Source organism: Mobula hypostoma, chromosome 11 (assembly GCF_963921235.1).
Source record: "Mobula hypostoma chromosome 11, sMobHyp1.1, whole genome shotgun sequence".
Classification (NCBI taxonomy): domain Eukaryota; kingdom Metazoa; phylum Chordata; class Chondrichthyes; order Myliobatiformes; family Myliobatidae; genus Mobula; species Mobula hypostoma.
In genome coordinates, this window is record NC_086107.1 from 100,285,946 (window position 1) to 100,298,754 (window position 12,809).

Here is a 12,809-nt window from a genome sequence, read left to right on the forward strand (position 1 = left end):
AATAACGTCACTTCCTCCATTAGGCCTCTTTACCGCCAGGCCTCCACACGGCGTTACACGGAGTGAGTGTGTGCGAACGTATTCGTTTTTCCTCAGCACATATAAATCCTTCATTGACCCGCTAATTAGGATTTAAAACGCGCATAATGACGTAAAGGCCCGATGCTAACATCAGTGATCAAAATAAATTGTGGGGTGTGCCGGACGGGTAGGCCGCAGGCTTTGGCGCTGCCTGGTGGGTTCCGGCCGAGGCCCTGCCGTCGGGTGCTCCTGGAGCTGAGTCTGTTTCCTCGAGGCCTTGGCCGGACAGGATTCAGGACGTGATGACTTCGCTTTTGGGTTCGGGGTTACTGATGGCCTATCCCCGGGGCCTCGGTAACACGTGAACCGAACGTAGTATCAGTGTCGGCTGGTTCATCGCTCGTCAGCGTGTGGTGGTGGGCCACTCGCCAAAGCCTTTACCACTGTGCGACTAGGAGTACCAGGACTTCGGTCTTGTAACACACAATACTGCAGCAAAAAAACAGTACTGGGAAGAAATGAGTTGGTTAGGCCTAATTTTTTTTTACATTGAAGTTCAAGGTTTAGACTCGAAAAGTTTAGTTAAAACAGGGAGAAGGCGAACGTGCTTGTTTTCAGACACAGTGGTGTAGAAAGGACAGAGGGAACATATTTGGGGTAGATTGGGTTAACGTGGCAATTAATATGCTGTATTGTCTGCACTGATTGACAAATAGTGATTGGAGCTGTTTAGTGCCTGCTGCTCTCCACCTCGATGATTTTGGGTTAGGGATGTGTTGTCAAAACAAGTCTAAACTGCCCTGTGGCCTACAGAGTCTGCTCCTGCCTCTGGAAAATGTGAAGACTTCTGATTACGTTCGCGATTAGGGTTGAGCCTGGGGCTGGGAGGCAGTGGGTCTGTTTTGGCTGCATTAGTTTGGATGGTTCAGTTGGAAAAAATTCATAGCTTGGGCTGGTGGTTGTCACTTGCAAGATACATATTCTTTAATTGGAGTATGACATCTAGTTTTAACAGCAAATGCTTAACTAATTTTGCAAGTATAAGGAAAAATATGTCTTGATAGTTTGTAAACACTCAATATCATATATATGCATATTGATATAGAGGCACACAGTGTACTCTGGTTTAAAAGGGACGCATCAGGGCCTGTGTGTTTTGGCCCAATTCAGTAGCTGCCCCAATTAGCCAAAGTTTCAAGGAACACTTTAAACACTTAATTAAAAAAAAGATGAACTACGATTTTACATAGTAGCAAATTATATATTTAACTGACATGCAGAACAAATTAAAACACAATAAATACTACTACAGTATTTTAAAACTGTAGTTTGTAATATTTATCGATAGAGAAAATCATCCAGTTTACATTACCTGGTACTTTTGATGGACAACATATCAGTGCAGATAATGGACTGCCTTAATATAATGTGTTCAACTATTACATCCTCCAAATTTTCATCTTAACATTCAAGATGATTGTCAATATCTTAATTCTTCGAAGTTTCTAACTTGTTGAAGTAGTGAAATAATTTCATTTTCTTACTTAGTCATTTCTGGCATCTTCAAACATCAGTGCTTGAAACTGCATTGAGCAAAACAGTTCTGAATTACTGCTGATTTCTCAGCAGCTATGAGTGACAAAAATCACTGCTTTTTAAAAATCGCAACATAGGCATCTGATGCTACTTTAAGTGCTCTGTAAGCACTGTGTGGTGTCTGATGCTCACACAAATTTGTTACTGATGCTAGTTAGAAACTGGCACCCGTCTCCTGCATAGTGTCCAAATTAAAGGGAATCCCTTCTATTGGTTGTGATTATTTTTGTTCTTTAAGAGTTGTCGCAAAAAGCAGCTGCCCTGATTGCCCAGTTAACTGGAAACTGGAATCCACTGTGTGTGAGATCATTTCTCTACTGTAGTATTACGATGTTATTAATGCTAGGTATTTCTGAGTGCTCTATATTTGAGATTCTGGTGTCTATTTAACACATTGAACTCTCATCCCTCAGGTTACCCATCGTTGCTTTTAAAGGGAAACATACACAATGTCCGGAGGTCTAGATGTACTACAGATGAAGGAGGAGGATGTCCTCAAGTTCCTTGCTGCTTCCACTCACCTGGGTAGTACCAACCTGGACTTCCAGATGGAGCAGTACGTCTACAAGAGGAAGAGTGATGGTAGGTCTTAGACTCAGTCAAAAGGGGGGGAGGGGGGAAATAGGCTGAAACCATTGCATAGTTGCCAACATGTAGAATTATTGTCAATTTACATAATAGAATGTAAAAGCACCATTTCACAGACATTTTGGGGGGAAAATATCTAATTTTTGCCCTCCTGAAGCTATAATCTGTTTATATGTTGAGATGGTGTCTGTGTTTCAGTGCTGTAATATCCTAGAAATGTCCATATAACCTAATTTTTGGTGGTGTGTCTCTCAGTCACTGCACATCCTTAAAACTCAGTGCCAAGGTCAGTTTCTGGCCAATTAACTCTTGAGTGTCGGAGATGTGCTACAGTAAAAGTGGCAGGTATTTCGCTAACACCACAAGAGTCTCTGGCTCGATGAGTGGGGTTTGATAGTGTTTCCTGTCACAAGGCATCACTTGAGATTGGAAATGGTGAGTATGGTGCTGTTTGCTGACAGTTGAGTTTGAGCTACAAAGAGGCAGAAGGTGTAGTTTTGAACTACTTTGCAATGTGGTTGGTGTATGGATAAGTCAAGTTTAAAACCAACCAGCTCACCTCCGGAACTGTATGCAGTCAGCCTTATCTACTCAGACGAATGGGCTCAAATCCAGGCTGTGTGGAGCATTTTTGTAAGATTGTTTGACTAGCATGTTGTAATCAGAAAAACAAATTTTATCTCAGTGAAATGCCTCCTTACATACTGAGCACTTGTCTTCATGTCGTCCTCTGTTTAGACCAGGGATTCCCATCCTGGACCCTTCAGTTAATGGTAAGGCTCATTGGCATGAAAAAGGTTGGCAGATATCTGTCTCCTGCAGTCCTAGTGGGAATTGGACTTCTGATTACATTGAATTCTTTAGCCCCTCTTCTGTAAGTGTCCCAGAGAACTGAGCTGTGTGACCTTCGTCTTAATATGTTGTTTGGCATATCAAAATTTGTATTTGAAAATTATTTATGGTAGCCGTTTGCATGGCATTATTACAGCTTGGAATATCCGAGTTCAATTCCTGCATCCTCTGTAAGGAGTATCCCCATGGAATGTGTGTGTTTCCCCCAGGTACTGTGGTTTCCTACCAAAGTTCAAAGACTGTTAGTTAATTAATTATTGTAAGTTGTCCTGTGATGAGCCTGGGGTTAAATTGGGGATGACGAGGGGTGCCGAAGGCCTAATCCACGCCCTGTCTATAAACAAAGGTGAACTGTAAATACACTTGGTTTTTAGGTTATGTTCTTTCCCCCAACATTACTGCTTTTATCTCATTTTTTACATACAAGTCACTTCCTTATTAAGAGTTAATCTTGTATCTGCTCCCAGCTCCCCTTTGGGAAATGTATTCCAGATAATTGTAACTGCAGCCTTTGCAGGTGTTGTACATCTTGTGGCTTTTTGCTGCATAGGTTACTGAGTGTTTAGTAATGAACATACTGGGAATCTGCTAAGGATAAAAATGCTGGAAATTTTCGGGTCAGGGATTAGGTTCAACTTGGCAAATACTTCCAGCATTTTGTACGTGGATTTTTAAGCCAAAGCCATTGGTGCTTTTTAAGAAAAGAAATTTTTCTGCCTTTTTCAAAGTTCAGTCTTGACAGATTTATACAGGGAAAATTAGCATGTGTGAAATGAACACCAAATGGGGCTTTGAGATAGTTGCTAGACTGCCAGCAGGTTGAAAATTATCACAACCAAAGCTTATTGGGTTCAGATAAACTCGGGGAATTGTAAGCTACAGAGATTCATGGTGTTAGATCAATGCTTTATGTTGGTGTTGCCAGGAACTGATTCCAACTCGTTGCTTTTTGGACAGGTATCTACATCATTAATCTGAAGAAAACGTGGGAGAAGCTGCTTCTGGCTGCCCGTGCCATCGTCTCCATCGAGAATCCAGCTGATGTTTGTGTCATCTCTTCCAGACCATTCGGCCAGGTGTGTGGCTCAGACGATTTTTCCCTCAGCTGTGTTTGAACGGAGGTCTTTTCTAGGACTGCACATTTTTATAGCTTAGGAGGTAAAGCCATTACTTGGCTCATGAACTCCTAAGTGTCGGAGATGTGCTACAATAACCTGGCAGGTTTTCGCTGACACCTCGAGGGTCCGTGTGGCTCGATGAGTGGGGTTTGATAGTAAATCTTGTCACAATTGATCCAGATTTAGATGATGACGGTACCTCAGTATTGTTGTGTGGTTGATAATTGAAAGTATGTGAAAACTAATAGTCACAGCAGATTGAATGGCAGTTCCTACTGAAGGGGAATAACATTACTGTGTAGCCTGGGCAGGCCATTTGGCCCACTAGCTGCATGACAGAAATTTAAGATTTGTTGGTAAGGACCTTGGGTATTGAGTGTATGTTGTTCTGAGGAGATCATTCTGGTGGTGCCTCACCGTAGTGAAGTTGTAAAGGAATACTTGGCATTGCACATCAAGAGATGTGTTACGCTCGTATTTACAGTGACTGCCTCTCTCCACAGCGTGCTGTCCTGAAGTTTGCTGCTGCCACTGGTGCGACTCCCATTGCTGGAAGATTCACCCCAGGTACATTCACCAATCAGATCCAGGCTGCCTTCAGGGAGCCCCGCTTGCTGGTCGTAACAGATCCCCGCCAGGACCACCAGCCCTTGACTGAAGCATCGTACGTCAACATCCCCACCATTGCCATGTGCAACACTGACTCGCCCCTCCGGTATGTGGACATCGCTATTCCATGCAACAACAAGGTATCGTCTTCCACTGCAGTGACTTCACCTTTGTGATTTTTAACATGAGTGAAAGCTTCTTCCCTGGGATAATGCAATGAATTCTGGTGATAATGCCCCCTGTGTTTAGTGTGTGCCAGCATTGTAAACACTTTCCATTGATCTTTCTAACTTGAGTCAACTTCATCTGGTGGAAGGTTTTAGAGGCTGCAGTCTTAGATTGGTTAAAATATGTGAGAATAGAACTATTAGACAAGCAGCAGTGAGGAAGGTAGGTGTTAACAGAGAAGGATTTGGAAGCTTTAGAGCAAAGGCTCTCATGGACACCTTGCTTAATGGTTTTTGTCCATGGCATAAAAAAAGTTGGGAACCCCTGCTGTAGAGGGTGTGGAGGAGATTAGAGAGTAAGTCTTAATGGGGAAAGATTGAGCAAGCTAGGGCTTTGCTCTTTGAAGCAAAGGGGAATGTGAGGCGACTCGATGGTGGTGTACACGATGGTAAGAGCAGTCAGTGCCTTTTTCCCCAGGTCAGAAATTGCGATTACGAGAGGGCATAATTAGAAGGTGAATGGAGAGAAGTAAAAGGTGTTTTAAACATGGTGGGTGTGTGGAATGCGCTGCCGGGGGCGGTGGTAGAGGCAGGTACATTGGGGACATCTAAGAGTCTCTTAGGTAAGTATGTGGATGAAAGAAAAATGGAGGAAAGCTTTAGATTGGTCTTGGATTCAGTTTAACAAGTCGGCACAGCGTTGTGGGCTGAAGTGCCTGTACTGCTCTGTTCTGGAGGCAGGTCTGTCTTGTATTTTTAAACGTGACTTTGGTATTGTAGGCCCATTATTTATAGGTCATAGGATGCACTATAATATTTTGAGTATGACATCACTAAACGTTAAGGCAAAAGTGGAAAGCAGCAAGTTACTGGAGTTTTGAGGAACTGACGTGTTCTACGGTACCTTGCCACCTAATAGCTTAACAGCCTCTAGAAGGATTTGGAGTTAGAGGGAGGTAGCATTTTAGATTGTCCCCAGTTTCAGGTGGCAGGTTTGCACATTGTTAGAACTCGGAGGTGAGACCATTGTGGTCGATGAACTCCGAGTGTAGGAGATGTGCTACATGATCATGCAGGTGCCTTTAACACTGCTCGAGCCTGTGGCTCAGTGAGTAAGGTTTTGTAGTAACCCCTGCTACAATGCCAGTGTTTTATTATAATGTGTAGGTTCATATTAGTCAGTTTGCTGAGAATCGTTCACCTGCTCAGAAATGGTAGAATGAAAGGTCCTTTTTCCTTCATGGTATGGAACTGTTTCAACTTGATAATTTTAAAATAAACTCTTCAAATTGTGAGGGATAATAGTGATTACATATTGGATGAGCCAGCAAGTATTTAATACTTAATTTAGTGAAACACTGAGGTAGCAAATAGGGTTTTACTTTAAGCAGCTATAAAGTGCTTTGGGAGGTTCTGATGTAAAAGTCTTGGTGTTTCTCAGTTCTTAGTTCCAGGATCTCCATTTCAGTTGAGGTGAGTAGGAAACTGGCTCTGATAACTAGAACAGGAGTTCCCAACCTTTTTTATGCCACGGACCAATACCATTAAACAAGGATCCCAGGTTGCGAACCTCTGCTCTAGAATATATATGAAAAGGTATCCTAATAACTATCGCCAGCCTCTCATAATACCTACTGCAGCCGGTAAGTTACTGGTTCTGGTAATGATGACTGGGTTTGTTTTTGCTCTTGTGCAGTGTGTAATGAAGGTATATCAACAATTGGCATGCTTTAAGTGATCCCATTCTCCCACGTACTATTAAAGCCCATTTATTCTGTGCACTTTTTAAAAACTGTATCAGTTTGTTGTTAAGCTGAAGAATGGCAATGAGGGATTTTCTTTTAACAGGTGTGCTTTGTATGTTAGGGCGCACACTCCATTGGTCTGATGTGGTGGATGCTTGCCCGTGAGGTGCTGCGCATGCGAGGTACCATCAGCCGTGAACATCCATGGGAAGTGATGCCTGATTTGTATTTCTACAGGGATCCTGATGAGGTGCGTTTAATGTACTTAATTTTACTTTTTGTTAGTGGCTTCAATCAGTAACAGTTTGATTAAATGGCAGGGATTGCTACCTGTTTGGAGTTTTTGTCAGGCCTGCGTCGCTCAGCACACAGATCCTTAGCCACATGTGAATGTTTGCTCATATTCGGTAAGCAAGAAGATTCATTACTCCCCAGTGACAACTCCCTACAAAGTCAGTTCTGGGCCAGATAGTGTGCCATGTTTCCCTTACCTGTAGTGTTGTTGCTCAAAGTTGTCTGGATGGGTACAGTTGTAATACTCAAAACGCAACACTTTTCCAGGACAGCAAGCTTCTTGGGCATCTTACCTATCACTTGATCATTTCCTCCTTCCACCACTAGTGAGGCTGTGGTGCATCATTCAGTTACTAAACCGGACTACCAATAGCCCAAGAATGACAAGGATAGTAAGCCCCTGACTTGGGCATATGCCTGTTCCTTCGTTTCCAGTTACAAATCCTAGAACACTCCCTCCAACAGGACCTTCAGGAAAACTAGCAGCTCTAGGGGCTACTTCCTTGTGCAGGACAGTTGGGCATGGGCAATAAAGCCTTTCCTTGCCAGTGAGGTCCACATCTTTTCTTTTAATATAATTTTTTATTGAGTTTTCAAGTGATACATGAGAAAAAAATATCTACCCTCCCCCCCCCCGATATATACTCCTACCTAAAAAGAAAAGAAAAAAAACAAAAAGAAAAGGAACCGCCTGAACATTGGAAGGTTTGCACATGCTCCATGGGATAAAAATTAATTTAATATATATTTGTTCCTTTCCCCCAAGGAACCCAGATCTTCATCATCGGAGCTATAAATAAGGGCTCCAAATATTCCAAAATGTTACATATTTATCTCTTAAAATCTAAAACATTATTTAGCTTCTCAACTCTCATAGTTCCCTGGGGAATCTCTTTGAACTTCACCATGTTGCTATGTGTTTCCCTCCCAATCATCCAGGCAAAAAGAAAAAAAAGATAGATAAGATACAAAAAAAGAAAAAACAAAATACCCCCTCCCCACTAATGTTGTGAATGAAAAGATACACAACACTACCCCCCCTCCATTGTGCGGGTCGTGGCTATTGCCACGCTTGCACACATGAATAATGTAACGATTGGTCAGTGTTTCTTCCAGCTCCCCTGTAACAAAAAATTATATATATAGAAAAAAATTAATGTTGTTATTCCCAGCTAATATTCCTCAAATTTTAACCTTTCTTCCCCTCCCTCATATAATTAATAATATATTTATATATTCACCCGCCTAAAAATTCAACAGGCCTATCTCACTCCCCTAAGTTTGTTCTTGTATCTGGTGAATATTCAAAGAATCTCGCACAAACTCCTCCGCTTTCCGGTAATCGTCAAAAAATCTTTTTTCTCCACCAGGCAAGAAAATCTTCAAGGTTGCAGGATAACGCAATATAAATTGATAACCGTGATCCCATAGGGCTTTTTTCACTGGATTAAACTTCTTCCTTCTTTTCAAAAGTTCATAACTTATGTCAGGGTAGAAAAATATTTTCTTCCCTTCTATCATCAGTGGCCCTTTTCTCTTCTTGGCAGCTTGGGCAGCCGCCTGTAGAATCCTTTCTTTGTCTTGAAATCTTAAGAATTTTATTAAAATTGATCGTGGATATTGGTCATCTTGTGGTTTTGGTCTTAGAGCTCTATGTACCCGCTCAATTTCAATTGATCGGTCTTCCTCTTTCATTTGCAAGGTTTTCGGGATCCATCTTTGAAAAAATTCTATTGGATTATCTCCCTCTATACCTTTAAGACCAACAATTTTAATATTATTATGTCTACTAAAATTTTCCAACACGTCCACTTTTTCCAAGAGTCGATTTCTTTCCGTGTTCCAGACAAGCACGTCATTTCTGTTTTTTCCACTCTATCGTTAATATGCTCGATTGTTCTTTCCATCTTCTGAAGTTTCTTATCCATTTTATCCTTTTTTTTTATAGCTCTATCATAGCACATCTTCACGCCTCTAAGCTCTGTTCTTAATTTTCTTAATTCAGCTGTTAACTGCAATAAAGCCTCTCTTATGTCTCCATCGTCTCCTTTTCTTCCAGTCTCTTCCAGTTCTTCCTCCTCCTCTTCATCTGTATTCTCTGCGATATCCAATTCTGACTCTGAGTCACTTTCAGTTGCAGTGGCCGTCGGTTCTTGTAGTTTAAATTGTGTCGATTTGTGCATGCGCAATTCCGGCATCATCTTCCGAGAGACTGCTACTGCCGCTGTTGCACCCTGTTCTTCTACACCAGAGATAAAATGCGTCTCCTCTGCAGGAGATCCAACCTGAATCCGAGGCTCCATCGCTGCACTAGGCCCTTTTTTCTTCCCATCTCGCGGCGACTTCACAACAACAGACTTCTTCTGTTGCAGTTTACGAGGCATATCGTAGAGTAGTCTTACGAAGCTTATAAGTGGTTTTCAGAAAGTATTTATTAACTTTACTCTGTTTAAACGGTACTTTGCTGATTTTTTTACGGGAGAGCTGGATTTACACGTCTCAATCCTACGTCATCATGTGACGCCCCCTGAGGTCCACATCTTGAAAAATAATCTATTTGGATTTCTCATAACTTAGGTGTCTGTACATTCTCCTGGTGACTGGATTTCTTCCGGTGCTCCAGTTTCCTCCCACAGTCCAAAGACATACTGGTTGGTAGGTTAATTGGTATTTGTAAATTGCCCCGTGATTAGGCTTGGACTAAATCGGGGGATTGCTGGGCGTCGTGGCTCAGAAGGCCAGGAGGACGTATTCTGTGCTCAATCTCAATCATAAATTGTTGCTATTCTAAAAATATTCATCAGTATCCTTCCCTCTTCTGTCCCTCATTGAAGCAAAGCTAAAATACGTGGCCAGTATAAATTTGGATTTGGACTGTTTCAGTGGTTGGATGCCTTATCAGTCATAACCAATGAAGTCCATATCAGCATCTGACTTCAGTAAATAGTATGTTGGTTAATTTGCTATGTTACTGGCTTAGTTGTGCTGCTGTAATGTGGATTACATACACTTGCATTGTTGGATGTGACCTGTATCCAGCATCCAAAGGGCTGCACTGCTGAAAAGTTTGCTCAGCGCTAGGTCAATCCGTTAAGAGTAGAGTGGCAGGCTCAGGGTTTGCCCATCACTGATGTATCCCACCATGTTTCATGGTCTTGCTAGCTGGGTGCCATGGTATACACATTTCTAGGCTTAGTGTTTGGACAACCTGAATAACCCTGACCCATTCTTGTTCTGTTTGACCTATGTCTGATAGATTGAGAAGGAGGAGCAGGCTGCTGCCGAGAAGGCTGCTGGTAAGGAGGAGTACCAAGGGGAATGGACTGCTCCAGTTGCAGAGTTCGTTCAGCCGGAAGTTACCGACTGGTCTGAGGGCGTGCAGGTACCTTCTGTGCCAATCCAGCAGTTCTCTGCTGCAACTGGTAAAAATCTGGCTGAGACGCTGGAGGCAGCTAATCCGTACGTCAAGCCCGCAGCATTCACCGCCGATACAGCTACAAGTGAGTTCTAGGCTGAGCAGTGTGCTTGGAATGATTGGCCTGGAGTATGGGAGGGTGTGTGCATGTTGGAAAATGTTGACTCAACTAGAAATAACTGATCTTGTATTGGTCTAAGTAAGGAGAATCATTTATTTTATTCTGATTGTCATGTAATTTTATATGAATAGTTAGCAGCTTTAGGTGAGGTGAAGGTGTGTTGCATAGAGGACAAACCGTAATTCTGTAATTTAGAAAAATCGCTCTGTTGCAGTTGTAGATCTTTGAACAAATGCTCTTTTTTTCCTTTCCATAATCAGTCCTGTTTATGTCGCCATGTTTCATTTATCCTAACCTCACAAACCTTTGCTGTTAAGTATGGACACTGATTTACCTGTTTGGTTTTGGATGGTATGCAGGTTTTAAAAGAATGTTTCTCCTCCTAGCATTATGCTTGTGTTCTTTGTTTATTGACTTGTCAACTTTGTTCTATGCCTTGACCATTTTTTAATTGATTTAATGCATAGGGATTTCCCTCAGCTTCCATACCCGTAGATAGTCTTGAGGTTTGTCGCTTGGGTTTTCAGGTCTGTTTACTTTAGCCAGAGGGATGCGCCAACTATATTCTCAATTTAGAGAAACCTTGGGGTTGTGAGAGAGGCTGTGAACAACTGTAGCTATGTACTGTCTGGTGACCAGAGTACAGGCTTCATTCTGAAGTAGTTTATGCTTTAAGGTGATGTGAAACGTAATCATCCCAAGGACAAACTCAAGTGAATGTGAGTTGTGTGTTACCATTAGATTGCACTCCTGTGGTCTCGGGGGTTCTCCTTCCCGGAGGTATTTGTTAACGTTATTCTTTCTCTTACAGAGGATTGGAGTGCCCAGCCTGCTGCTGAAGACTGGTCTGCTGCACCGACTACACAGGCTCCCGAATGGGGTGGTGCCACAGCTGATTGGTCTTAAGACTTAAAGCTAACTAGACACAAACCTGTACTTCCTACATTTGGGAAAGAATGAAATAAAAGATGCCAGTTTTTAAACGTCTTGTTTATTTAATGACTGAGAATGTTTCACCATACTGTTGGCAACAGAGTAGTATGCTAGTAACATTAGTACAAGATAGTTCATGGCTGGGGTCAGGCATGCAAAGAGTGAATAGGAAACACACCGATTTAATTGAAGCTCTATTTCTTGATCCCAGTGGTGGGAATTCTTCCAAGATAATTCGTCTTTGGGCAGATATCACCTCAGTCTTTGCAGCCTGTCACTAGGTTTTCATTTCTGTAGGGGACATGGGCTGGTTGAAAAAGCCCACTTAGAGCAATAAGTTTATTTCTGTGTTGATGTATGATTAAGCCCCTTAGTTTTAGGATGATGGCATTTGACTGGAGTCTATTTTGACGACTTGTTTCTGAACCGAGATAGATGAAGTTTGCACTTAATTTGACCTCAGCTGAGAACCAGTTGAATCCAGTGAGTTTGCCAAAGGTCACATGGAAACTGCTGTGTCTGATTACCAGATTCAGGGGCCATGTCCCACCTGTCCTCTTCCTCTAAAAGAGTACATGCATACAAATATAGGTACTCGGCAGCCAGCATCTGGATGTAACAGGGCCATCTCAATTACACTGGCAGATGGCTAAGCTGACTGAGTTGAAGATCATTCATAAATAGCAATGAGCATACTCATATAGCTCAGAGCTTGATTGAATTGGTCCTATTGCATAAAAATGTGAGCTTGTTAGTGTAATGGTTAGCAGAATGCTTTACAGTACCAGCAACCGGGGTTCAATTCCTGACACTGCCTGTAAGGAGTGTACATTCTTTCTCCCTGTGACCGCATGGATTTTCTCCCACTGTCAAAAGACCAACTGGTTAGTAGGTTAATTGGTAATTGTAAATTGTCCAGTGATTAGGCCAGGGTTAAATTGGGGGTTGTGGGGCAGCATAGCTATTCTGTGCTGTTACCCCAATAAATAGATAAGAATATGGGTTTGCAAAAATATTTCACTGCGGTTGTGGTATTGAAAGCTTGTAAACTGGGATGCTAGGCATTTCTTGGTTCACACTGCTGCTAAAGGACCAGGTGTTTTGAGAAAATCTTCATGTTTTCCAAAGTTAAGAATCAATGCTTATTTGCATGATTTGTTGTGATTGCTGAGGGCCTGATGCTTATAAACTGCTTTTAATTTAAAACACTTCCCTGGTGTTGCCTTTGGATAAAGCTGCATTAACTCGAAGCGAACACTTGGTGCTGAGTTTGCATATTTGAAGTTTTCAGGGTGAGCAAAGGCAGGATAATGTTGGCCAACCTGCACCCCTGCTAGCACTTTTCCATTT

The 12,809-nt window shown here is 42.1% G+C and overlaps 1 protein-coding gene and 3 non-coding genes across 4 annotated transcripts; all 4 read left to right on the forward strand.

The window, feature by feature from the left end:
• The first annotated feature begins 6 nt into the window (after positions 1-6).
• rpsa (ribosomal protein SA) lies at positions 7-11,509 on the forward strand. Its single transcript, XM_063062659.1, has 7 exons — positions 7-62; positions 2,031-2,199; positions 4,015-4,133; positions 4,679-4,924; positions 6,818-6,946; positions 10,247-10,490; positions 11,338-11,509. Exons 2-7 carry the CDS (start codon positions 2,067-2,069, stop codon positions 11,430-11,432), a joined length of 966 nt encoding a protein of 321 aa, XP_062918729.1. The 5' UTR covers positions 7-62; positions 2,031-2,066; the 3' UTR covers positions 11,433-11,509.
• Positions 2,463-2,619, forward strand: LOC134354428 (small nucleolar RNA SNORA62/SNORA6 family). Its single transcript, XR_010019788.1, has one exon. It is a non-coding gene; the product is annotated as a small nucleolar RNA SNORA62/SNORA6 family (small nucleolar RNA).
• LOC134354429 (small nucleolar RNA SNORA62/SNORA6 family) lies at positions 4,191-4,348 on the forward strand. The gene has a single exon (XR_010019789.1). It is a non-coding gene; the product is annotated as a small nucleolar RNA SNORA62/SNORA6 family (small nucleolar RNA).
• On the forward strand, positions 5,945-6,094 carry LOC134354430 (small nucleolar RNA SNORA62/SNORA6 family). Its single transcript, XR_010019790.1, has one exon. It is a non-coding gene; the product is annotated as a small nucleolar RNA SNORA62/SNORA6 family (small nucleolar RNA).
• Positions 11,510-12,809: the final 1,300 nt, after the last annotated feature.